At 49.7% G+C, this 27,664-nt stretch overlaps 1 protein-coding gene across 3 annotated transcripts in view; it reads left to right on the top strand.

Moving 5' to 3' along the window:
* The window catches only part of CORO2A (coronin 2A), a 98,139-nt gene that overhangs the window by 28,175 nt on the left and 42,300 nt on the right, over positions 1-27,664 (top strand). For 2 of the 3 annotated variants that reach the window (XM_074953687.1, XM_074953686.1), the window contains 2 exons: positions 19,073-19,151; positions 24,469-24,669. In XM_074953687.1, coding sequence (XP_074809788.1) covers positions 19,149-19,151; positions 24,469-24,669 — 204 coding nt within the window. In that variant the 5' untranslated portion in view covers positions 19,073-19,148. Of the gene's footprint in view, positions 1-11,430; positions 12,501-19,072; positions 19,152-24,468; positions 24,670-27,664 lie in introns of those variants that run through there. The other variant, XM_074953685.1, reaches the window with a different exon arrangement.

Raw genomic sequence — 27,664 nt, 5'->3', positions numbered from 1 at the left:
TGGGATGCAAGTGCGGGCTCCAGATTGGGGGGGTGGGGCTGAGGGATTCAGAATGTGGGAAGGGGCTGTGGGTTGAGGCGGGGGTTGGGGTGAGGGGGGGCGTATGGGCTCTGGGGTGGAGCCAGGGATGAGGGGTTTGGGGTGCTGGAGGGGGCTCTAAACTGGGCGGTGGGGCTGAGGGATTCGGAGTGTGGGAGGGGGCTGCGGGTTGAGGCTGGGGGTTGGGGTGCAGGAGTGGGTATGGGCTCTGGGCTAGGGGTGTGGGCTCTGGGGTGGGGCCGGGGATGAGGAGTTCGGGGTGCAGGAAGGGGTTGCTCTCACCCGCAGGCATTACCCCCCCAGCTCCCATTGGCCGCAGTTCCCAGCCAATGGGAGTGCAGAACCGGTGTGCGGGGAGTGCATGGAGCCCCGTGGCCCCCACCACCTAGGAGCTGGACCTGCTGCGGCTGCTTTTGGGGTGCAGCGTGGTGCCAGGACAGGTAGGGACTAGCGTGCCTTAGACCCGCAGCACCGCTGACCGGAATTCTAATGACCCGGTCGGTGATGACCGGAGCCGCCAGGATCCCTGTTCAACCGGGCGTTCCAGTCAAAAAACGGATGCCTGGCAACCCTAAACATCGGGAGTGAACTCCTGGCCCACTGAAGTCAGCATCAAAGCCCCTGACTTTAGCTAGTTAAAGGCTAGTTAAAAGACACTCTTTTGCTTTTTCTTTTCCCCCCCATGAGCCCAAATCAAATTGGCAGCATGGCCCAAACCTGCTCTTTCACACAGAGGCACCTTCAGATCTCACCCCAGTCCTTCAGCATCTGCTTTTCATTCACGGAATTAAATTCCTTTATGAGCTTGGGGGGCCTAGGGTTGCCAACCCTCCCGATTTCGCCAGGAGTCTCTTGGAATGAGGCCCTGTCTCCCGGCTGCTACTGAAGCCAAACTGGGAGATTTTAGGTGCTAAAAGTCCAGCAGGGCTAAGGCAGGCTCCCTGCCTGCCCTGCCCCCTGTGCCATTCCCGGAAGCAGCTGGCACGTCCCTGCGGCCCCTGGGGAGGGGCAGGAGGTCTCTGTGCACTGCCCCCACCCTGAGTGCCGACTCCGCAGCTCCCATTAGCCGGGAACTGCAGCCAATGGGAACTGCGGGGACAGCGCTTGTGGTTGTGGGCAGTGCGCGGAGACCCCTGCTCCCCGCTTGGGGCTGCAGGGACGTGCCGGCTGCTTCTGGGAACAGTGCAGGGCCAGGGCAGGCAGGGAGCCTGCACCACTGACCGGGAGCCGCCCGAGGCAAGTGCCTCTTGGCCAGAGCCCACACCCCTCACCCCCTCCTGCACCCCAAACCCCTGCCCAGACTGAGCCCCGTCCTGCACCCAAACTCCTTCCCAGAGCCTGCACTCCAACCCCTCACCCGGAGCCCCGTCCCACACTCCGAAACCCTCGGCCCCAGCCAAGAGGCCGCATCCCAACCCCCTGCACCAGCCCAGCGAAAGTGAATGGGGGTGGGGGAGAGCAAGTGATGGAGGTAGGGAGATAGACAATCCAGGACGTTTTTTGGAAAGGGGAGGGGACAATTTCCTGGTGCAAGTGCTGGAAGAACCAACTGGGGCAGAGCTCTTCTTGACCTGCTGCTCACAAACCGGGAAGAATTAGTAGGGGAAGCAAAAGTGGATGGGAACCTGGGAGGCAGTGACCATGAGATGGTCGAGTTCAGGATCCTGACACAGGGAAGAAAGGAGAGGAGCAGAATACGGACCCTGGACTTCAGAAAAGCAGACTTTGACTCCCTCAGGGAACCGATGGGCAAGATCCCCTGGGAGAATAACATGAGGGGGAAAGGAGTCCAGGAGAGCTGGCTGTATTTTAAAGAATCCACATTGAGGTTGCAGGAACAAACCACCCGCTATGTAGAAAGAATAGTAAATATGGCAGGCGACCAGCTTGGCTTAACAGTGAAATCCTTGCTGATCTTAAACACAAAAAAGAAGCTCATAAGAAGTGGAAGATTGGACAAATGACCAGGGATGAGTATAAAAATATTGCTCGGGGATGCAGGAGCGAAATCAGGAAGGCCAAATCACACCTGGAGTTGCAGTTAGCAAGAGATGTTAAGAGTAACAAGAAGGGTTTCCTCAGATATGTTAGCAACAAGAAGAAGGTCAAGGAAAGTGTGGGCCCCTTACTGAATGAGGGAGGCAACCTAGTGACAGAGGAGGTGGAAAAAGCTAATGTACTCCATGCTTTTTTTGCCTCTGTCTTCACGAACAAGGTCAGCTCCCAGACTACTGCACTGGGCAGCACAGCATGGGGAGGAGGTGACCAGCCCTCTGTGGAGAAAGAGGTGGTTAGGGACTATTTAGAAAAGCTGGACGAGCACAAGTCCATGGGGCTGGATGCGCTGCATCCGAGAGTGCTAAAGGAGTTGGCGGATGTGATTGCAGAGCCATTGGCCATTATCTTTGAAAACTCATGGCGATCGGGGGAGGTCCCAGATGACTGGAAAAAGGCTAATGTAGTGCCCATCTTTAAAAAAGGGAAGGAGGAGGATCCTGGGAACTACAGGCCAGTCAGCCTCACGTCAGTCCCTGGAAAAATCATGGAGCGGGCCCTCAAGGAATCAATTCTGAAGCACTTAGAGGAGAGGAAAGTGATCAGGAACAGTCAGCATGGATTCACCCAGGGCAAGTCATGCCCCACTACTGTACAGGTTCATAATCAGAAGGCTAGAAGGAGGAGTTCCCTCTTCAGATGAAATGACATAAAATGGACTCTCAGAAGGTTTCCTGCTTTAATTGGGGGAGGGAGGTATGAGGCAAATAGGGTGACACCGACATACAGCTCAGTCCCTATGTAGTCCAGTAACCAAGTGTAAGTTGTTGGCAGAATGTAACATTGTATGGACAAGGTGGGGTTTTTGTGTGTGGCTTCTGAATTTCAAGACCCTAAATTCAAAGACATTGCCTGATGACACCGTGTCACTGTTGAGCATTTTGAAATATGAGCACTTATTGTCATTCCTCCGGCCCCGATTCACAATCCAGGTGACAATTAAACCACTTTCATTGAAGTCTAATTATTTGTTAATAAAAATGTCACACTAATATTTTGTTATGGAACCATCTCTTGTTTGATTACAAGCACCATGTGTTATAAAAGAGTGGTGGTTTAAGGTAAAACTGGTAAACTGTGGCACACTGGTCCTTGAGGGTAGAGGATCTGGAATTTCTGTGAGTAGCCAGTGTCAGAGGCTACCTATCACAGAAGATTGCCTCGGGGTGCTTGGTGACTGGAATGCAGCTCTTGTTAACCTGCTAGGCAAAGACAGGGCTGGTATAGCCCAGAGGAGAGTGCATGAATGGCTAACAGGCTGTTGGTCAGTGATTCTCAAACTTTTGTATTGGTGGCCCCTTTCACACAGCAAGCCTCTGAGTGTGACCCCCCCCCTTATAAATTAAAAACACTTTAATATTTAACCCTATTATAAATGCTGAAGGCAAAGTGGTATTTTGGGTGGAGGCTGACAGCTTGCGACCACCAAATAGTAACCTCGCGACTCCCTGAGGGATGACCCCCAGTTTGAGAACCCCTGCTGTTGGTGTTAGGTTTCCTCATTCTGAGACAGTGAGTAACAAGGTGACTCACAGTCCAGGGTAGCCCAAGAACCGTCTCAGTAGACAACACACTCTCAATGGAATTAGTCAAATGCAAGAATTTTAACCTAGCTGGTCCACATGGTTCAATGGCATCTATTGGTTTTATCTGTTCAAGAGTGATAGGCCTACAAGCAAGAGGTGAGAGGTTGACATCAAGAATATTTTGTCATGTAACTTGGCTCCTATATCAATGTCAACGTTCGCTGACTCTGGTGACATGAGGGTTCCCAAAGCTAAGTCTAATCTAAAGAAGCAGCTCCAGATAGAGGTGTCAGCTAGACATACCTCACAATAAGTCACCTGCACGGTCACTGACAGTTCCGCAGTTCTTTGGGTAGTATACTGGCAGTATCGTCAAGGACTGTGTGACCAGTTTTAGAGTCTACACTGAACTCAAGCTAGCAACGGGTGATGTAAACTTTGTCTTTGGCAGGTAAGAAGACTTCAGCACAAAGAGTGTCACAGCATCTAACAGAGCTATAGAACCAAACCGAGCCCATCAGCTGAGTACAAGTACACAGCTACTTTCACAGAAAGTTGTCTTGATGGTTACTGAAAATAGGAAACAATTGACATCATTGAGACAGAACACATTCAAGGCAAGAAGTTGCACCAACAACAGACACTAAAGCACAAGCTAGTCACCACAGGCAGACAACAATGTACTTGAAATAAACAAGGGAGGCATGGTGATCAACAGCAAAGATATGGCCACCTCACATGAGGAAGCTGACAACATCCTTGTACAACAAATGGTGATGGCTGCAAAGGAGGAATATCAGCATTATCAGATGACAGCGACATATTTGTCTTACTCTTGTGCCATTACCTTGAACAGAGCAGAATATCTTCAGTGATTATGGAACCCCCAGTTCAAAAGAGGACAGTAATAGTCATCTGTGCTACTGCAGAGAAACATCGGAGCATTGTACCAGGATTGTCAGCTGACCGTGCACTCTCAGGCTGTGATACGGTAACTTTTCATCTTGACCCCAGCAAAGACGTGGTGTTGAACATTCTATGAGCTGGATATTCCCTCTGTCTGACAGCAGTTTAGTAGTACCTGGTGTCATTGAACAGGGAACCAAATTCATGGCTGCATGCTATAGACAGTCAAATTGTGCCACCATGACGGAAGCATGGCAGAAATCAGGGGCAGAGAAAATTGGCACCAAACCTCTGCTCCTTACCACTGAAGGATATACAGAAAATGTAAAAATAAGCACATCTCCAAGCATGTGTGTGGGAGAAGTACTTTGGATCCAGACATACCACCACTTGATCCTCTGAAGTATGGATGGGTATGCAGTGACAGTGCCAAGTCTGTTTCCAAAAACCGTGCTAGACAATGTTGTGTTGCTTCTCCAAATATTCTGAAGTTAATCAAGCACTCTTGTGAGAGTCATGCACCTTTTAAATCTATGAGATGTGTATGTAACAGTGCCAAACTGCCATGTACAATATTCTGTGCATGCCAAGGAGGTGTGTTGAGTTGTGTTGCAATGACTTGGCAAAGTCAGCTTTAGTATTTGCGGAGGAAAACAGTGATAACAAGTAGTGACCTGTGTCACTCATATCTGGACACTCAACTACAGTTTGAATGAGAAAGATCACTAGTAATCATTTATAATAAGTCTAAAATGAAGTATATGGTTACAATTATAATAATTATAATTTGAATGAATACATTTATATATTTATAATTTTAATATTTTTCACATTAAAAAGAATGGTCACTGTATCAAAAGAAAATTGTGGTCTGTGCTATGCCCCCACCCCAACCCCCTCCTCATAACCCCGTTATTCAAGTATGTATTGTTATTGATTCATACTGAAAATATTAAATACATGTATTTCATTTATTAGCACTCTTCTGCCTTTATTTTGAATGCCCCAACTCATGCAGATTCTTACTGATTGTGGGTGGGGAGAAGGCAAAGCTGGGATGAGATGTTGATATTTCAAAATGCTCAACAGGGATCAAGTATCATAAGAGAGATTCTTATAATGTATGGTATTGAGATACAGAATCCACAAAAAACCTTGTATGGGCCCTAAAGAAAGATTGACCAGACTGCTTGTCAGACTAATCTGAATTATATAGGATAAAATATCCACCTTAAATTAAATATGAAAATCTGACAATGAACTAAAAAAGAACAAGGAAGCAGACACGAAAATTTTTGAGATCATTGGCCTGGGGCCAGATTCTGATCTCATTTACATTGGTGACCATCTGACTTCAGTGGGGTTATTCCAATTTAGTTCCACTACCGGACTTGGCCCACCATGTTGGTGTAAGTAACATGTGATTCTAGTCTCTTGAAACTGCTCAGGATAAAGGTAATGGCTTGGATCGGTGCCTGATGTGATGGCTATGGGAAAATATATTTTCTTAAACCCTTGTGAACATTGTTTATCTTCAGGGTTCAATCTATGCAGTAGTGAGAGCTAACAGAAAATGTGTATCTCAGATACATAATGATGAACAGCAAGCCAGGCCACTATGGTGTATGCAGTCAACCCTGGAGCCTAGGACTCCCTCCCAACTGCCGTATACTCCATGAGCATACCAGCCAGCTAGTGCGGAATAGCAGGGCTGATGGCAAGGGTCTCTTTTCACATTGGTTTCATTTGCCGCAGAGCGATGTGAGTGATATACACAGGCAAATACTTGCCAGCAAGTTAAAGAAGTATGGGGGCTGGATGAATGGACTATAAGGTGAATAGAAAGTTGGCTAGAGTGTCGGGCTCAACGGGTAGTGATCAATGGCTCCATGTCTAGTTGGCAGCCGGTATCAAGTGGAGTGCCCCAGGGGTCGGTCCTCGGGCCGGTTTTCTTCAATATCTTCATAAATGATCTGGAGGATGGTGTGGATTGCACCCTCAGCAAGTTTGCAGATGACACTAAACTGGGAGGAGAGGTAGATACACTGGAGGGTAGGGATAGGATACAGAGGGCCCTAGACAAATTAGAGGATTGGGCCAAAAGAAATCTGATGAGGTTCAACAAGGACAAGTGCAGAGTCCTGCACTTAGGACGGAAGAATCCCATGCACTGCTACAGACTAGGGACCAAATGGCTCGGCAGCAGTTCTGCAGAAAAGGACCTAGGGGTTACAGTGGACGAGAAGCTGGATGTGAGTCAACAGTGTGCCCTTGTTGCCAAGAAGGCCAACGGCATTTTGGGATGTATAGGTAGGGGCATTGCCAGCAGATCGAGGGACGTGATTGTTCCCCTCTATTCGACATTGGTGAGGCCTCATCTGGAGTACTGTGTCCAGTTTTGGGCCCACGCTACAAGAAGGATGTGGAAAAACTGGAAAGAGTCCAGCGGAGGGCAACAAAAATGATTAGGGGGCTGGGGCACATGACTTATGAGCAGAGGCTGAGGGAACTGGGATTGTTTAGTCTGCGGAAGAGAAGAATGAGGGGGGATTTGATAGCTGCTTTCAACTACCTGAAAGGGGGTTCCAAAGAGGATGGATCTAGACTGTTCTCAGTGGTAGCTGATGACAGAACAAGGAGTAATGGTCTCAAGTTGCAGTGGGGGAGGTTTAGGTTGGATATTAGGAAAAACTTTTTCACTAGGAGGGTGATGAAACACTGGAATGGGTTACCTAGGGAGGTGGTGGAATCTCCTTCCTTAGAGGTTTTTAAGGTCAGGCTTGACAAAGCCCTGGCTGGGATGATTTAGTTGGGGCTTGGTCCTGCTTTGAGCAGGGGGTTGGACTAGATGACCTCCTGAGGTCCCTTCCAACCCTGACATTCTATGATTTCTGTGATTCTATGAAATACAGATCCCTTTCCAAGCCAGAGCAAACTCCAGTTCAACCTGGCCTGTCCCTGCATCTAATTTGTGGTCTGTAGACTGTACCAGCTGTAAGGGAGCCTTTGCTAACTTTATTTGCGCAGATCCTGATCCAAAACCCACTGGAGCTGGTGTGAGTCTTTCCATTGATTTCAGTGGGCACTGGATCAGGCCCTACAACCTATCCAGCTCGCTACCTGGATTGGATTCTGACTATTTGACAGGGAACCAATCAGAACTCAGCTTGTGTCAGCAGCTTCCTTGTTGAAATAGCTGCTTTGTTTGTTTTATTGTCTCTTAGTGCGCTGGCACCCCGATTCTGCAGAACTGCCAGCAGGAATGATGGGAACACTTGACAGGAAGTGGGCAAAATTCTCCTCTCATTTGCACAGATGCAACCCCAGTTAAATCAATGGGATTACACTGATGCCAATGTGAGGAGAATTTGGCCCAGTACAGTAGAACCTCAGAGTTACAAACACCTCAGGAATGGAGGTTGTTCGTAACTCTGAACAAAACGTTCGGGTGGTTCTTTCAAAAGTTTACAGCTGAACATTGGCTTAATACAGCTTTGAAACTTTACTGTGCAGAAGAAAAATGCTGTTTTTAACCATCTTAATTTAAATGAAACAAGCACAGTTTCCTTACCTTGTCAAATCTTTTTATAAACTTTTTCATTATTTTTTTAATATCATAGAAATCATAGAATATCAGGGTTGGAAGGGACCTCAGGAGGTCATCTAGTCCAACCCCCTGCTCAAAGCAGGACCAATCCCCAACTAAATCATCCCAGCCAGGGCTTTGTCAAGCCTGACCTTAAAAACCTCTAAGGAAGGAGATTCCACCACCTCCCTAGGTAACTCCTTCCAGTGCTTCCCCACCCTCCTAGCGAAATGGTGTTTCCTGATGTCCAGCCTAATCTTCTCATATCCAGGAGTTTATGTGGAGCACAGCACTGTGCTGTATTTGAGTTTTTGGTCTCTGCTGCTGCCTGATTGCTTACTTCCAGTTCCGAATGAGGAGTGTGGTGGGCTGGTCAGTTCCTAACTCTGGTGTTCATAACTCTGAGGTTCTACTGTATATCTGACTACATTGGTCTTGATTGACCACTGCATTTCTCTGGTTTTACACCAGTCTAACTGTCAAAGTGGTTACTCTGGCATAGGATTGGAGTCAGGCAGTGGTGCCTCTGGCCCAGCGTCTGGCCAGTACCATGCACAAACATATGTCACGTCACTTTTATTACATGTAAGCTCTTGCACCCAGGGTCTGCCCCAGCTCCCGTTGAAGGCAATGAGATCTGGATCAGGCCCATAATGTCATTATGTGCTGAATACACACAGGACTTGGGTAATATTATCATCAGAACCATTTTCATAGAACATGTTTATTGCAAAGATGTCAAGTCTCCATGTAGATGTTTGCAAACACATTTAGGCCCTGTGCTCAGCCATGGAATACGCAGCCCTCCACCTGGCTGGGCTCAGAATAGCTGACTGTTCCCCTTTTCTGCCAGCCTGGTCACACTCATGGTACCTGATCTACTGTGGGTAGGATTCCATTTGTATTTTTAGGAGGCTGTTAAAATGGCCTGGGCAGTTTTTCTCTCTAAGATCTGGTCACCTCCTTTTCACTGTCACTCTACAGGCAGCCCTGGTCCTGTAGTCTCAATGCAGCCACAGTGTTGAAAAGAAAGTGGGCATTGTAAGGACAGGAGTACTCCAGATGCGTAGCTCCAAGGGGATTTGGCAGGGACCCTCTTTCCTGCTCTGCAGTCTGGTGGGTATAGGAGCATGCCTGGAATGACAGTAGGTCCTTCTAACCAGACCCCTGGAGAAGGCACTTCAGAGCATACCCTGCTATTGCCTAAAGACACTTTCTGTGGCTTTAATAAAATAATAATTAGACCTCCCTAATATTTTGTGGAATATTTAAGGCTGCTCTACCCAAAGGCCCACCCTGCCCTGCTTCAAATAGGCTGCTTATAATAAAAAATAATCAGAACTGGGCAGCTTGCCCACATGAGCTCAAGAACAAGAGTTTTGCTTTCTTTTAATGGTGTACGCCTTTCTGGAAGGAGTTCATTACAAACCGGAGGCCATTAAGCAGGAGGGGACAGGAGAGAGGGAGAGAATTTGTCTTGATGATCCCTATCACTGCGGTCTGCCTGATGACATCCTCATTTTACACAAGAGCCAGAACAGTTGCCCATGTTCACCCACCTGAGAGCAAGACACTGCTGCTGGTGAAAGATAAACTACCCTGAGGAAGAGCTGGATCAAGCTAGCGCTGGAAGGGCTTTCTAACTGAGGAGTGGCCGTAGTGGCTGGTAGGTAGCAGCAGCCTCTGCGGCCAGCAGGGTTTTGCCAGTGGGAGGCAAGGGCTCTCTGTGCAGGGACACAGACAGTAGTGAGTGAGAGGAGCCAGGGGCTACCTCATGGAAGGCTTTATTCTGCTCTTGTGCCACTTTCACTCTGTGGATTCAGGGGAATCACTCCAGATCAGGCCTTTACATCTTGAGATCTCCATTAGCTGCTCGTACTAGAAGGGCTTTTCTCTGGGAGCCAGCTGGGGATGGGCTGGGGCACTCCAGCATGCTTGCCAGTGTCTTACACGTGCAGGAATGTGTAGTGGGGGAGGATATGAGGGGAAGTGGCTGCCATAAGTGTTAATTCAGCAAGACACTGAAGCACCTGCTTAACTTTAAGCACATGCTTAAGCCTAATTGTCTTCAATGACATGAGCTTAGGTGCTTTCCTGAATCAGGGCCCAAGTGCGGAATTTAGCTGGAGAGGGTAAATTATCTCTCTCATATGATTCCTCTTATGATGGGGGCAGCTGGAAGGGAATTGTGAGGATGCACAGGGTGTAGGGAATGACAAGGCTGAAGAAATTTCTGCACCATAATTCTGATTGTAAAATGCTCTGATGCTAATATTTGAAGAGGGATTCGTGAGGACAACACACGGTGTCAAATTCTGCTCAGTTAAGCACATGCCGCACCATTGATTTCATGGGACTGAATTTGTTCCATGGCCTGCATGAGCCCTTTTTGTGCTATCTTCCAAAAGCCAAAAGGAAAGGACTGGACAGGAAAGAGAGTATATATTCCCTATTGATTGCTTATTTGGTTTATGTATTGGAAATTATTTACCCAAGGTAAATTGGCTTTGCTAGTTGAGTGCTATTCATTTTTATGAGAACTGGTGCCAAGCAAGGGCAGAAGAGATAAATAAAAAAACAGCACTGATTACTTTTAACTAGAAGTCATTGCAAGGCAGCTGCCGGCCAGCATAACAAGATAACCCTCTCTCACTGCTTACTGTACTATTACCATGTTTATATCGTTGTCCTGATTGAGTGAATGATGTGCTCTGCATACATCTGATCCTCGGTACTGTGTTATATGGACCAGAATCTGTGATGAAAAGTTCATAAAATAGTCTAGGTTTGAGATTTACAAGCAAGCGTAGGGAGTAAGATATAGCTCCTCCATGCATTTCTGTGAAAGATGCATTTCTATTTCCTCTAGACTGCCTTGAAAATTCCTCTCTTAATCCCAGGTTCCATACTTACCCCACTGTGTACCAGATGTTGCCAGGTATTTGGGGAAATCTGTAGCCCTAAGGGAGCTGGCCCTTAAGCTTTGCCCTTGTGGGAGAAAAGATAGACATTTCAGAAGAAATTTTAAAAGATTTTTAGAAGTTATTTGTATTGCAGAAATTTTCTGCTTCAACTGACTAAGACTTTAAATCAAAGTAATTATAATCAGGAAGCCTGTGCTCACATTTATCAATATCCTGGCCAAGTTGTGCCCTCACACCCATGTTGTTAGTGGGCTGTGTTGGTGTCGTGAAGTACAGAACTTGGCCCACTCTTTGCCTCCCGGTCCTTTTGTTGGGCAGCTATAGCTCATGAACTAGAGCTTGCAGAGATTTTTGTCATGCCTGGAGCTTTGGCCATGTCTGCGTGGGCCTGGGAAGTGATGCTAGTGTAAGCCGTGTGCGTACAGTAGTGCCTTTCAGGTGACGTTTGCTTGAACATGGTTTTTGCTAGCAAAGTGCTAACACGCTTTCCCTACCAGTATAGCGACGGGGTTTGCCCCAGTGACCTGTTGTCAGAGCTAAAGCCATCCTTTGATCCTCCTTCACTAGGACAGGGAGCGGAGCCCTGGAGAAGGTGCCCCACGCTGCTTTGTTTCTGTCCCTCTGGCCATTTCAGCAGCCACACTGTTTAATGCTGCAGTGAGCTAGCCACATGCAGTTCTGCTTGACAGGAGGGAGTGTCCATTCACATCCTCTTTACAATGGAGACACTTCACAAAGAATCAACACTCTGTGCCAACAGGCAGCTATCAGACTCCCCGGGTATGCTGCTCCTTGCTCCAAAAGAAAACTGACTGTAGGGAACAGCAGAGAAATAGCGGAGAGATAACAATTTGACATGAGTGTTTCAGGCTAGGAGAGTGATTCCTCACAGATTTCACATATGTCATGAGACTTCTGGCATGTGTGGCTAGCTCGCAGACAGAAAACCGTCCACCAGGGACTTTTAATGATATTTTAATTAAAAAAAAAGTCCTTTCTGTTTTCCCTCCTCTCCGGTAGTGTTTGGCACAGCAATCCACTCACTCCTTTCTCTGCAGCCTGTGCTCAAGCCGGCATGTCGGTGGGGCGTGGCTGGCTGGGGCTGGAGAGTCCCGTGATTTAAAAAAAAAAAAGAAAGAAAGAAAACCCATGCAAAAGCATTTGCTTGGCAAGGAGAACTGTGTGTTATTCTGGAGGGTTAACTCGCAGGAGCACCTGGGCCTTGCACACACCCGGAAGGAGACAGTCCCCATCCCAAAGAGCTCACGCGGGACACAGATGCAACGTTGGATCGTTGGCCCCAGTTCAGAGCTGGGGAGCTGAGGCCCAGAAAGATGACAACCCCCGTTCAGAAAAGCTGATAAGCCTGAAGAGGCGACTGAGCCTGTTAGCAAAGCCGCAGGCCGTAATGGTCCCTGCTGGGCACTGGAGAATCGGTGAAATCTTCCCCTTCTGCTAATTCTGGTAGGTGCGTGAGCTGTACTGGCGCTGCAGCCTCTCCTGGTGGGTTTTTAGGACGGGGAAAGATTCAAGCAGAAGCCTGCTTGGCACAAAGGGCATACAGCGCAGTGTGGCCAGCTGGGCTAAATGGTTTGCTCTTGGCATTTAATGCATAAAAATGACATCTGATTTACTCAGACTCTGGGGAAAAGGCTGGAGCAAGGGCTGCTTCTGCAGTTCCTGGCTCTCTGCTCAGCTGATTCCATTAGCAGGGGAGCGGCCCGCTCTGCCATACTCCTGTAATGGAAAGGAAATGCTGCCCTGAGGTCAGAATCTTGATTTTATTGGATTTTATATTATTGCTCTGCACACGGTGACCTTTCCCCTTGGGCAGAACCTGGCTTTGAGCGAAGCACGTAGGAAAGGCTTGAAATGATTGAGGTCTAATAGTCCTTGCAATAGGATCACGCAGGTTCCTCTTGGTTTGTAGCACTTGTGTGAGCACGCAAGCTGCTGCAGCTTCAGATCAGTGGGGCTCTAGTGCTTGTCACAGAAAAGCAAAGAGGCAGATGGCTCACTTCAGAGCCCCAGCCCGACGTGGGGAGTTACACAGAGCGCTCGTTCCCCTGGCCGAGAGCTGCCTGTTTCCTGTGTGAGACCCACTGCCAGCAAAAGGGCTCATTACACCACTGAGAACAGGCTCACTCAGGCAGTGCCTTTCACTGTGTCAGCCACTGATGAGTTCCCATGCTGTCCTTTCCTTTCAGTCAGCCACAACACCAGGTTATAATGTGGGCTGAGGAGACTCTCTGGGCATGTGGGGACGCGGGGACAGAGGATCTGACTGTCCTAGGACAGATGGATGCACAATTGAAAGTGTCTGTGAGGTTTGTTTGTCAATTAAAAGACCCACCTTTGCTTGCATTTGAACAGCTGTCAGACAGTGTTCCTGAGCAGAGAAGCAAGGCTTAAAGGCAGTGTGTGAGATACAGGCTAATGAAGATACAGGCTTCTTTCTTTTGCTATTGTTTTGTACTCTCTCACACTCTGGAACCTTTATTTCTGTCTGGCTGCAGAGGCCTGTAGCTTCGAAAGGTCTTATTATTCCATAATCTTTTAGGCAACAGCAAATCCTGGATTGAGCCATGAACTTCTCAGGGTTTGTCTATGTGGAGATGTTTCAGAGTAGCAGTCGTGTTAGTCTGTATTCGCAAAAAGAAACGGAGAACTTGTGGCACCTTAGAGACTAACCAATGTATTTGAGCATAAGCTTTGTGGAGACTTAATATGTGGCAAGCCAGGATGTGAATCTAGAGCGCCCCAGATGGCTGAGCACTACATGGCTGTGTGAACCCTGCTACCTTGCACTACAAGTTCCCTAGTGCACTTTGACAGGCTGCTAAACAGCAAGAAATCAAAGTGCACAAGGGAACGTGTAATGCATGACAGCCTGGCCCACACAGACACTTAGGCTGCGTCTGCACTACGCACCTTTTAGCAACACAGCTGTGCCACTAAAAGGCATGCAGTGTAGCCGCTGTTTGCTGGCGGGAGAGAGCCCTCCCGCCGACAAAAAACTTCCACCCCCAATGAGTGGCAGTAGCTTTGTTGGCAGGAGAGAGCTCTCCCGCCAACAAAGCACTGTTCACACCGGTGCTTTTCGTTGGCAAAACTTTAGTTGTTCCAGGTGTGTGTGTTTTTGTCATTCCAGGGGTGTGTGTTTTTCACACCCCTGCACGACAAAAGTTTTACTGACAGAAGTCCAGTATAGACAAAGCCTGAGTGCACAGCAGGGTGGCCCAGTAGAGTCACAGCACTGCTTGCCACACACTAAGTCTCCACATCGACAAGCCCTGAAGTCCTCCCCACCTCTCAGCAGCCCTTGTTCAGCCCTTACAAGGAGCCTAGGAGGCAACTGTAAAACAAGAATTCCATTGTGTGACAGTTTTTGAAGTTTTGACATCTGTTTTGCATTGGAACAAAACAAAGATCTGTTAAGCAAGACCCCTCCTGTAACAGACAAGTGGCTTAGGTGCTTACTGGGGGTACCAGACCCTGGCATTGCAGAGTCTTGAACCGGAGTCGCAGCCAAGTGCCCTAGCCATTGAGCTATCATGCCAGTGTTCCTCAAGTTCTCCTGTTTTATAAATAGTTATTGAACCAGAGAAACTGACTCTAGCTTGGGGACAAGGCACTCACCCGGGATACGGGCGAACCAGATTCAGGACTGTCTGACCAGAGCAGGAACTTGAATCTGGTTCTCGCACATTTCAGCTGAGCGTCCTAACCACCAGGGTGTTCTCAGGTAGGTCTCTCTCCTTTGTTTTGACCAGAAATTCCATCCTGGACCTGAGAAATCTTCCTGACAACTTGGTATTTTCCAATGAATTTTTTTTAAAAATTCCCAACAGTTCTCCTAGACGTGATCAATGAGACGTAAAGTAGATTATCCATCATGTACTGCACATATCTGTGATTAACAGTATTAACAGGCACTACTGAACACTTTGGCTTGTAATCCTAGTTAATAGGTTTTAGGGTTTGTCCACATGGGGAATGACACTGGAATCACTCTGTCGGTTGCAATTCATCCCCTCAGTTACTTCAGTGTAGGTCGGTATATGGACTCTTATTTCAGTATGAAAATGCCTGCTCCATTGTAATATAACTGACTTACTCCTCACTGACTTAACAAATTCAGTACAAAGGCACTGTTATCCCAAAATAAAAGCATCCATATTCAGACCTAAACCAAAATAGCGGAGAGGGTGAATCAGAACAGATAGAGTGATTCTGGTGTCCATCACTTGGACAAGTCCCAGACTTTCCTGGCTGAAGAGGGGAAGTGGAAGTTTACTCCACTCAGCTGCTAAATGATCCACTGTCCCATTTTCTCTTGCCTGCCTCGTAATATTTCAGCAGACAAGTCTCCGTTAACAGAGTCCTACCAGGAAATGCTGTCTCATGGCCGTTAACAGTGGTTCCAGTCAGGTACACTCCGTTTACAAAATGTATGGAGTTGCATGTTTCTTTTCCTTTGGAAAATTAAATATGGTTTTCTTCCTTTCTTTCTTTCTTTCTCAAATCCAATCTGCAGCTCTCTAGGGTGTAACATTTTTAAAAGATTGCCACCATCTGCCTTTTTCCAGCCTTGTTCCTTCTCCTGAAGGCACAGCAGAGACTGTGCCCATGAGCAGGAAGTGTACATTAAAATTATTCAGATGAAACTGACAAACCCTCCCAGTTAATCCGTTAGGCTGTTCTGACAGGTGCTTTTCCAAGGAATGCCCTGTAGTGCTGACCTGGGTTTGACTGAAGAGGAAGTGCTTTGTCCCACTACTGCTAACACATTTGAGTCACTGGAACTACTCCCCTCCAGGCAGTTAGTTACCTGTTTGCAGCAGTGTTTGCTTGGTCAAGGCCTTAGCCTAGAAACTTGGGTATTGCTGCAATGTGCAAAGGTCTGACGAGATGATCATGGTGGAGACATGAAAGGGAAACTCACACAGCTTCCTCATGAGGCCAGCAGCTGTTTGCACCAAGACTGCTGACCCATGTACCCTACAGCAATTGCAGCTTTTCTTATCACAACAGGCTTCCACTATCGGAGGTATCGTCCTATGCAATATGACATGATTTGCATGGAGGGGGAGCAGATGGCAAGGGTTTGTCAATTTGTTGGACGATGTAGTCCTTCTGGATGGGTAAATAGCAGGAGACTGCTGCTTCAAGCAACATGTGTAATAGTGATCCTGGAGAAACGTGAGCCCTCTTCAAATCGTGATTAGGTTACATACCCATCTGTCTGAATGCCCTTGTAGTGTGAGGGCCTCCCTGGTGTAGCTCCATGGCAGCCAATGAAGTTATCCTAGGAAGAAATTGGACCCTTTGCTTCCTATTCTCCCTCTGGGTTTGTAACATTCTTCTCGCAGGTAAACTTCCAGAGGTGCAGTTTGGGTCCTGACAAGCCTCTCCAACGGTGGGTGCTACCTCAGCTCTAGCTTCACCTCCTGAGTCTGCAGAGTGGGGTTGGAATTCGCAGGAGAGCTTGAAAAGAGCCCCTTCTTGGTCTAGCTGGAAATACAATGAGAAAGCATTTCCTCCTGGCATTTTGGCACTCCTGTTTCTGTAGTGCGCCTACCCGTCACACTGCCCCAATTCCACTCCTGGGGCAACTAATGCAGCCCTTTAACTCACTGAACGTGGAGGGGAAGAAAGATCTCATTATTCCTGCCTGAGCCAGTACATCGCTGACTTCCCTGCCACAAATCCTCCCCGAACCCTTGAAGAGGCAGCTCCCAGGTGCTGGATGGATCTCTCTGAGTCCAGGGCCACATACAGGCTGTGAGCCAGTTTTCACTGTAAAAAACCTTTTATGGAAAATCTGCAAGGCTGGGGATAGGGTCCTACCAGCCATTCTGATTTGCTTTCTCCTGAGAGCCCGAGGGACAAGGGAAAATCACTCTTGACCTTGAGCTGCTAATGCCTAGTGAGAGTTCTGTTTGCATGCAATAAGTGTCTTCTAGCAGAACTTGCTGCTCTGTGCTCATTCCAGGAAACCGTCAGCGTCCTTGTCTGGCTCACTCTACCCGGGAGCCAATCACCCTTGGAAAGTAAATCTCAGCCGTGCAGGTCTGAGTGGGACTGGAGCCTGCACATTTCAGCTACGTAAAATCCCTTGGGGAGGGGAAGGTTGGGACCCCCAGAGGAATAGTTTATAAAGCTTTGGACTCCCAGCTCAGCAGTTTAACTTCAGTTCATGTTAAAAGTCTTGCCCTCTGGTGGAGGAGTTTGAGTTTGTGGGTGGTCTCAGCCCAGCTTGTGGCAGAGAGGTGTCCTCACCGCAAAAAGCACCTTTCCAGCTGTAGCTAACTGTATTGATTTTGGGGGCCTGCCTCTTCTCCCCCACCAGGGCAGGATGAATGTGCTTTCCTGCTTTACGTGAGGGCAACGGGGTCCCCACCAATAGCTTTGAAGGATAAAAGTATTTTACCAGTACGTGACTAAGGTGATCCATTCCCTTGCTCTGCAGAACTGCCCTGCTGTTGTTTTACTCGTGGATCTCCTGGCAGGGTGCTTTATTATATGTGGGATGTAGCTGAAACTTTGGGTTTGGACTAAAGCATTCAAAAGTCATGAGTCAGACCCCCAAATCATGAGATTAGCCTAAAAACTATAAGATTTTTTAAAGAAAGATTGGATTTGGGTTTTTTTCCTTCTCTTTTGATTTCGAAGCCATTAGGTTACACTTGCATCATCTTTTCAAGCTTTTCACCACAAATACAATGGCTAGAAATGGACTTTTCTTTAATGGAAGCCTAGAGTCTCATTATTTCACTTGACTCCATGAGCTGGGGCTTTAAGGGAAATACCAAATATCTCAAGAGCTGGCAACACTGGGTTTTGCTGTGCTGTATTTTTTATTTACCCCAGTTTTTTGTATCCTAGTTCTCCTGACTGGTTCCAGTGTATTGTTTCGGAGCCCCCTCCCTTGCGAGCCCCATTTCACAGGCTGACTGGAAAGCCATGTTACAGCTTCTCTTGGGTGACTTGCTTTACAACCCCCTACGGACTCTGCCCTGGGGAGCATGTCATGTAAAATGTTCCAAACTCGCACTGTGCAAAGAATTGCTTTGAAGCCCTAAAAAATAGCCTCCCCTCTGCCCCCCCATTTCTTTCCAACGGTGTTGCTGTATTCTGCGAGACGACTAAGTGAATCACAGGGATGTTGCCCTGAATTATGTTGTTGTTAGTAAAGTGCTTTGTGGATGAGAAGTACAGTCTGTGTGCTAGCACTTATTTAAGAGGTCAAACAAGGAAGGACTTCCTCAGTAACAGGCATTCACCTAGCTTCCATTGAAATATAGGCACTCCTATTCCCTCGCTGATGCTTTGGCCAAGTCCTGGTTGAATAACCAGGTGTTAAATAACCAGGTGCTAAGAGGGTGGGCCCCGAAGGTGCCTGAAGCCCTTGAGACAGGACAGCAGGGTGCAGCTTGTGCGGCAACAACACTTCACAGGCTTGTGTGTTGTCTGATGCCTCCTCTTGCCGCAATCCGCCGTGTGTTCCCCCTCCAACAGAGTGATGGGGGGGGAACGTTTCCATCCCCGCATGCAAATGAAAGGGGCGTGGGCGGGAAATAACCTCTCTTGAAGCTTCAGTTGCATTACTCGTGTGCCATGCAGGCTTATTCTGCTATAGGGAACCACCGGTGTAAATCTTTAGCAGCAGTCTGTGGCAGTAGCAACCCCTGACACTATACGTGATCCCACCTGCGGCGAGGCTGCTTAGTCACCGAAGGAGCAGGCAGCCAATCCCTGAGGCCAGAGGGAAACAGGCCAGGGCGGACAGCACAGCCTGGTTACCTGCCTGGCAGGGAGGGAAGGTGCTAGGCCACGCCCGTCCAGCCAGCACGTCAGGTTCCCCTTTCGCGCTTGGCTGGCACACAGACACACACACACATGCAGGCTGGTGCACACCACAGACACACAAGTGCGCGCGCAGGCTGCCCAGTGCGCTGTCAGGATGGCTCGCTAAGCTCCTTGCTTTTAGATTGGGTTTTTTTATTTTAGCCCATTATATTATTGCCTTCCAGAGACGGACAGAAGGTAAAAGCCAAGATCCATAAACACTTCCTCCTCGTCCTTCCAGTCGGTCACACCTCAAGGGAGATGGTAAGTGGTTGCATGCTAAGCAGACGGTGTTGTAACATGTGCAGTCCAGCCCATGGTTCATTGATTTTGACAGCAGCATGAGAGAGCAGCCTGAAGGGAATGGTTTCCATTCCCAAGCAGAAGCAAACCGGTAGGGAAAGACGGCTCCACCACCCGCCCCGCGGGAGAGGTGTGCCCGTGGTGTGTGCGACAAACCCGGCAGCCCGCTCTGAAGGGCAGACCTGCCTTTGAAGTGTCTGGGACTGTGCTGCCAGATGTACCGAGGGCTGAGGATTGTGCCTGGCCTGGAGCAATTGACTCGCTGATCTCAGCGCTCACTGCGGGAGCCGGGGTGTAGCTCTTAGATTGGCAGAACTGGAGGCATTTGTGGTGTGGTTTCATTCTCTCTCTTTCTGGGACGCTGAGTTTCACTTGGCATCGCAGCTGAGAGGGATTGTTTTCTTTGGGTTTTGTTTTTGGTTTTTGACACATTGTGGTTTCCTCAGTACCCTGGAAAGGATTTGCTGCCAGAATCTGATTACACCCATTTCAGAAATCCCCTCCACAGCGGATCCTCGCTGATTCACCCCCTAGTTTATCGACAGGGGTGTTTTTACACAGATTTCGTTAAACTGGTGTGAACCCCCATGCGGATTCTCTCAAATGGCTTGAACCCTGGCTAATTACAGGGTCACTGTTACAGATTCATTCCCAGTGACACTGGTGTAAGATACTAAATACGTGAAGCTAAGCCCAGTAAGCACACTGTAATGTATTTGCATGTCCACGCTGCAGTCTGCACCGTTTTAATGAATTGCTTTGAAACCTGGTGTAAGTTGTACCAGAGCCACTTCTGCATGGAGCCTAGCCCTAGGCACGGTAATTGCTGCTGGTTTCGTCTCCTCGCTCTGCCTGCTAGCCACTGTCAATGAACTCAGACCACTTGCAGAGCTCACTCTCCCATAGCTTGGCTTGATGTGTACATGTCACAAACAGGAGACTGAAATAGGGTTGTCAACTTTCTAATTGCACAAAACCGAACAGTCTAGCCCTGTCCCTTGCCCGAGGCCCCGCCCCCACCCACTACATTCCCCCTCCCTCTGTGGCTCGCTCTTCCCCACCCTCACTCACTTTCACTGGGCTAGGGCAGGGGGTTGGAGTGCAGGGGGGGTGAGGGCTCTGGCTTGGGGTGCGGGCTCTGGGGTGGGGCTGGGGATGAGGGGTTTGGGGTTCAGGAGGGGGCTCCAGGCTGGGGTGTGGGGCCGAGGGATTCAGAGAGTGGGAGGGGGCTGTGGGTTGAGGCAGGGAGTTGGAGTTTGGGAGGAGGTGAGGGCTCTGGGCTGGGGGTGCTTGCTCTGGGGTGGGGGTGGGGATGAGGGGTTTGGGATGCAGGAGGGGGCTCCAGGTTTGGGGGGGCTCAGGGCTTGGGCATGGGGTTGGGGTGCAGGAGGGGGTATAGGCTCTGGGCTGGGGTTGCAGGCTCTGGGATGGGGCCGGGGATGAGGGTTTTGGGGTGCAAGAGGGGACTCCAGGTTTGGGGGGGGGCTCAGGGCTGGGGCAGGGGGTTGGGGCTTGGGGTTGAGGTGCGGGCTTACCTTAGGTGGCTCCCAGTCAGCAGCGCAGCGGGGCTAAGGCAGGCTTCCTGCCTGTCCTGACACTGAGTTGCACGCATCCTGGAAGTGGCCAGCAGGTCCGGTGCTAATAGGTGGGGGGTGGGGGCAGTGCGCGGAGACCCATAGCTCCCACGTCTAGGAGCTGGACCTGCTGGCCGCTTCTGGGGCTCAGCGCAGTGCCAGGACAGGTAGGGAATAGCCTGCCTTAGCACCACTGACCGGACCCGCCAGGGCATAGGCGTCGACTTCCCCTCTGTCTGGTGGGTGCTCTACCCCCACCACCCTTGGCCCCATCCCTGCACCATCCTTGCCCTGCCCCATTCCACCCTTTCCCCCAAGTCCCTGCCTCTGCCCCGCCTCTTCTCCATCTCCTCCCCTGAGCGCACCGCGTCCCTGCTCCTTCGCCTCCCTCCCAGAAAGTCCTAAGCACCGCCAAACAGCTGTTAGGCGGTGGGGGAGCAGGAAGTGCTGGGAGGGAGGGGGAGCAGCAGTGAAGCGGCGCACTCAGGGAGGAAGAAGGAGGCGAGGAGGGAGCTTGGCTGCCGGTGGGTGTGGAGCACCTGCTAATTTTTCCTATGGGTGCTCCAACCCCAGAGCACCCACGGAGTCAGCGCCTATGTACCAGGGTCCCTCTTCAACAGGGTGTTCTGGACAAGCCCTCCCTGAGGTTGTGTTTCCTGTCTTACCTTTGCGGGGGAAGGGACAGCTCAGTGGTTTGAGCATTGGCCTGCTAAACCCAGGGTTGTGAGTTCAATCCTTGAGGGGGCCATTTAGGGATTTGGGGCAAAAATTGGGGATTGGTCCTGCTTTGAGCAGGGGGTTGGACGTGATGACCTCCTGAGGTCCCTTCCAACCCTGATGTTCTCTGATTCTATGAAAACTGGACACCTGGTCACCCTAGACTAAAACCAGGCAATCTCTGGCCCTAGGGCAGTTGCATTGCCAGGGGAGCAGAAGGGCAGCCTGTCTCATGCACTGACCCTTGGGAGCTGGATTCAGCTGTATTGAGCTGAAGACCCCCCAGTGTATTGTTGGGATAATTGGTGACACTCTGGGGGTATATGCAGCACTGAGCAAGGGGCAGGAAAAGGCAGGCCTGACTACGTTTTTAATCAGCAAAACTCCCAGTGAGCTAGTGTTTGCCTGAATAAGGATTCAGCAAAAAACTGACTAGTATTCTCAGGATGTAGCCCATAGTCCCTCTTCTGAGATACTTGCAATGAAAGGGGCAGATGCTCATCTGATGTAAATTGTCATAACTCCTTGGAAGTCAACATTGTATTATTACATTAATATCACATTGCACCCAACATTGCTTGTCCAGCTTTTCCTTGTTAGCTTATGCCTTCCAATAACTTAACAAGCTCAGTTTGTTGTCAGGAAAACCTTGTCAAGCAACGAAAAGAGAATGTTCCAGGAAACCTGCAAACAAGCCAAGACTTCTGGGAAAGCACAGGAAGTAAAAGCATTGTACAAAGCAGTGAAGAAATCCCAAAGATAGGACAAGCCAAAGCTCTGAAAAGAAGAGGCTCAACAACTCCAGGAGGTGTCAAGAAAACAAGATCTGAAAACAATATACAAAAAAGATAAGTTGTATGGAAACACAATCAGGCTAACGATGCAAGCAGCAAGGAAGGTACCGGTGAACGGACTACAAAGGTTGACGAGGTGCTGGAAGTATGGAAGGAGCATTTTGACAAAGGGCTGACTCCTGTAGGTCATCCAGAGGCAACCATTCAAGACATGCTAGATGAACAGGGCAGCTTGCAAGACCGAATGGATATCAGCACTGAACCGTCGCCGCCAGAAGAAATAGAAAGAGCAGGGAAACAGTTAAAAATGGGAAAGCTGCAGGAACAGACAATAGAACAGCAGAGCTGCTAAAAGCTGGTGGGACAAGTGCTCTCAGAGCATTAGGAAAAATAAATAAGATGGTATGAGTGCAAGAGAAGGTACTGGATGACTGGCTAAAGACAATAATTGTATCAATCCTGAAGAAAGGAGATCCTGTCAATCTGAATAACTGGAGAGGTATAGGCTTCTGCTGCTGCTGCTTCTTCACATGCTTGCATATGTCCATTCCAATGTAGGTGTGGGCGTGCCCCAACCACAGTTACTGGAATTTTTTCCCTTAGTGGTATCCCTTGGTTCAGCTCCAGCGCCCTCTGATGCCACATGCCCATAGCACTGGTATAAGGGGCCCTGCTGACCCCATGCCCCTTTAGTTCCTTCTTACTGCCCATGACGGTGGCTGGAACTCCTCTCATTGCTCAGGCAGTTCTTCCCAGTGATTTCCGTCTCTTCTCTAGTTCACATAGTTATTGTCGTTTCCTTTAGTTGATCGTTAGTAGTAGTAGTTAGTGTGTTTGGACACCTTCGCACTTGGTTGGAGAGGCTTGTCTGCCCCCCAGTGCTGGGGCATGCCTCGGTCAGTGGGCTTCAAGCCCTGCACTTCCTGCGGCAGGTCGATGCCATTGAGCGACCTGCACACGAGCTGTCTCAAGTGCTGTGGGGGAGCTCACAGGAAAGACCACTGGCAGATCTGCAGAGACTTCAAACCCTGCACCAAGAAAGACTGGGCAGCGAGGTTGAAAATCCTCCTCATGGAGGCTCCCCTAAGACCAGCACTGGAGCTGCACTCAGACTCGGCACCAAGCACGTCAGCTTTGGTGTTGATTGCTCCTCCTGCCGGTCGGGAGTCCTGGCACCGATGATCTTCTCCGGTGCCTAAAAAGAAGCACTGAGAGCACCAGGAGAAAAGTTGATCATTGGTGCCAAAGTCAAGCTGGCAAGAGGGCTGGGATTGGGTCAGGCCTCTCTCCCTCCCCGGCACTGCAGCAGCCGGTTCCTTCAGTTCCTTCAGTGGCAAGTCACTCCTAAGAATGGAGTTGGCAGCGCCTGGGTCCAGGATGCGCTGTCTCAAGCCTGGGCTGTACTTACAACTTAAACTGGCATTGCTCTGTCAGTCAGCAGTGTGAAAACCCCACGTTTCCCAGCAGCACAGCTGTGCCGGCAGCCACCCCGCTCCTCCACCTGCCCCATCAGCGTAGAGATAGCTATGCCGACAGAAGACGGCTACTGTTGTTTGGGGAAGTGGTGGCAGAACTCCTCCTTCTGCAGGTGTACGCTACCGGGCTAACCCGGCAGAGGCAGTTTAGAGAGAGAGAGAGAGAGAGAGTGTGAGTGTGTGTGTGTGTGCGCGCGCGTGCAGGGGGGGCGGATAGGAGGAACACAACACCTGGCATCTCTTCCCACTGCAAGGGCTCTCAGGTGGCCAGTCCCATCATCGCAAGTGAGTACTGGAGTGATCTGGCTTCTCTCCAGAGGGAGAGCACAATGCTGTCTTTGCTGAGCTGCTGGCAGTTTGATTCAGGGTGTGGCTGCAGGGCTGGGCTTGGCTGACTGCGCTGGTGGCCTTGGGAGGCGCTTGGGGTGGGGCAAGATAAGATAAAGGGAGAAGGGCCCATGAGTGGTCTGAAAGGGGAAATTTTGGGGGGGTCACAAAACAGAGGCGAGGGAAATAGCTCCAGGGGCGTGTGTGCACTGCCCCCAGGTCAGGACCCGGCATTCTGGAGACAGGTGTGTCCTGGGGCTGATTGCGCTGCAGGTGTAAGCAGGCCTGAGTTAGTGGGAGGCGCTGGGCTGAATTTCAAACCCACGCCAATGTCCGATAGCAAGGGGATGGTCCCGGCCTCACCACCTGTCTCGTGTTTTGACGGCTGCAGATGTCATGGCACCCTCAGTACCGGAGTTCCAAGTTCCGCCACGTGTACGGCAAGCCTGCCAGCAAGGAGAAGTGCTACGACTGCGTCCCCATCACCTGCAGTGTGCACGACAACCACTTCTGCGCTGTCAACCCCCACTTCATTGCTGTCGTGACAGAGTGTGCAGGGGGCGGGGCCTTCCTCGTGATACCCATCTGTCAGGTGAGCAAGGCCAGCAGGGCCCGGGGGGCATGGGCTGCCCCTTCTCCCGATAGCCCGCGCTGGAGTGCGAAGGTGGAGCAGCAGGGATCCAAGGTGGTGGTGATGGCAATGGGAAGGCTTGGGTATTGCTGCTGCGTGTTTTTCAAAATGCCTGGTAGGGCCAGAGGCTCTTCGGGACAGGGACCCTCTGTCACGTGTTTGTACAGCACCCAGCCCAGCAGGGGTCTGCGTATCCATCCCTCCCTCCCAGAGTTTGATCCTGATGCTCATCACCATGGCGTCTGGGCGCCTTCCGTGCCTCTGGGAGCAACTGCAAAACAATAATAAATAATAACCATAAGCTGTAGAAAGGGAGAGAGCAAATAGCTCTGTAATTACACGGTTCTAGCTTTTGTTCACAGACAAGGAGCCTTTTTGGCCTCTGAACTAATCCCTGATTAAAGAATAGAGGCGACTCGGTGGCCATGCAGAGCACTGTAGGCCCCTGATCCGCCAAAGCACTGAAGCACGTGACTTTAGTGGGACTATTCATGTTCTTAAAGCTAAAGTCTTGCTTCCGAGTTCACTGAATCAGGGTCGAGAGCGGGACAACAGAAAGGAGAGGGTTATTTGACATTTATTTATTTAGATCCCACTTCAGAAGAGTTAAGCACATGCTTAAGAGCTGTCCTGCATTCCTGTATTCAACTTGCTTTAGCCTTTAGCAGGAGAAGAGAGGGCTCTTGGTGCCTGGACAGCACATCACACTGCCCAGGCAGGGGCACCGGAACAGAGAGGTCCAGGGGGTCGTGGCCCTCCCACTTTTGAAGGTGGATGGGCCTAGACGATCCACTTTTCGCCACAGGCATAACCCTCTTCCCCTCGAGGCCCCACCCACCAGACAGGCTGGAAGCTGGAGCCCAGTCCAGGTAAGAGTGTCCTGGGGAGCCACGGACCCTCCACCTGCCTGGGGAGGGGCGGGGGCCCGAGAACAGCCCCCTGCTCATGTCCCCACCCCGCTGGGCTCCTCGCCCAGGGCAGGTGGAGGATCCATGTCTCCCCACGGTTGCCTGCTCACCTTTTACCCTGACCCAGTTCCGGCTTCCAGCTTGGGCTGGAGGTGGGGTCTTGGGGGCCGAAGAGCTGCAGCCAGGCCATGGTAAGAGCTGGGTGGGCAGCTGTGGGGAGCTGTAGACCCTCCACCTGCCCAGGGCAGGGACATGGGCCGGGGGTTGCTCTCAGGCCCCCCCATCCCGGGCAGCAGTTTTAAAATAAATATAAGGAAGCACTTCTTCACACAATGCACAGTCAAGCTGTGGAAATCCTTGCCAGGGCATGTTGTGAAGGCCGAAAGTATAGCTGTATTCAGAAAAGAAGTAGATCAGTTCATGGAGAACAGGTCCATCAATGGCTATTAGCCAACATGGTCTGGGATAGAAAATCATGCTCTGGGTGTCCCTAAACCTCCGGCTGCCAGAAGCTGGGACTGGACAACTGGGGATGAATGACTTGATAAGTGCCCTGTTCTGTTCATTCCCTCTGCCATAGTCCAGGGTGCAATCCAGACCAGCGAGGGGTTGTCACCACCTGCCCTGCAACCTTGGGTGCCTCACAATGCTTTGCTGCTGTAGCTCCCAATCTGGGAAACGCACAAACTGCCAAACAGCATGCAGGTCACCGCCTGAGTCTCCGTGTACAGCTGCGGTCCTTGGTCCAGCAATTCTGACCTGAGCAGCCTGTCAGCAACACCCCAGCCATACTCCGGCTTCCAGCAGCCTTGGTTACCCACTTGCAGGGTAACTCCACCACACTCCTCGTCCCGGATTTTCCCCAAAACGTGTGTTCTGCAGTGTCCAGCCCTTTGCTGGACAGTTCAGATATTAGAGGGCCATGGCTTCTGTAAGGGGTCAATATCCAACAGTTTGTGACTTTAACTGGAATTACCCAAACAGCTCTGTTTAAACGCAGCACTGGATTCGTTTAGATTAAAAAAATAAAACAAGTTTATTTAACTACAAAGAACTAGATCTTAAGTGAATACAAGTAGAAGGCATTAAATTCAGAAAAGGTTACAAGAGAAATAAAGATCAAATGCTTCCTAGTTTCTAAAACTTAACAAACTAGACTTGGTTCAAGGTAAAATCCTTACCACAGGTTCCCAGTAGCACTGCTGACCAAATTTTCAGGCCAGGTTGTCTCCCAGAGTCCAAGGGCTGCTTCCTTTGTCGTGTTAGGTGAAAGAGAGAGAGGGGTAGAGGGGGATACGTTGGGGTGTTCTTGAAGTTTCAAGATTCAAGAAGTAAGGAAGGCAATGTGGAGTCTGGGAGTGAAGGTGGCTCCTTGCTCTTTCTTCTCCCCTGTGTATGGCGAAAAGCAGATTTGCCTTGGATCCTGCCACTTCCCCCTCTTGCTGTCTCAAGGACTCTGCTTACTACTTATATGTAAACTGAGGTAAATACACACACCTTTGTTTAGGATAGACCTGTGCTTTTGCCTAGTCAGGGCTGTGTGGGTTTGAACATTTGCTAACATCATCATACAGGGGAATTCATAACTTTACATATAATGTTGCTACATATATTCACCATCCAATAATTGATGCGAGTTGTTTTCAAATGATACCTCACGAGGCATATTTTATACAAAGATTTTTACAGTGGTGTGTATGGTGTGCATACAGGAGTGCATTCAGTCTTGCTCTCTGAAGGTTCTGGCACTGGCCACTGTAGGAAGACAAGATCCTGGGCTAGATGGATCAGTGATCTGACCCAATAGGGCCGTTCTTCTGTTCACTACTGACTCACTTTCCTGTTTTCCATTAGCAAGGGTTGGCACTGAGCTGTAGAGTTTTCCCGACGCCCTTTGTCTGTCGTCAAATCCATTCCAGTCCATTACAGCCCCCTTGTGATGAGAGCTAGGAATCAGACTGCTCCTTACTCATTACCATCATTTGGGACATGGTCAGTGGCTCCAGGATGCTGCCCTATTCCTTGGCAGGGCTCAATCATCACAAGGC

Source organism: Natator depressus, chromosome 5 (assembly GCF_965152275.1).
Source record: "Natator depressus isolate rNatDep1 chromosome 5, rNatDep2.hap1, whole genome shotgun sequence".
NCBI classification, from domain to species: Eukaryota; Metazoa; Chordata; order Testudines; family Cheloniidae; genus Natator; species Natator depressus.
This window is presented reverse-complemented; position numbering and strand designations above follow the sequence as displayed.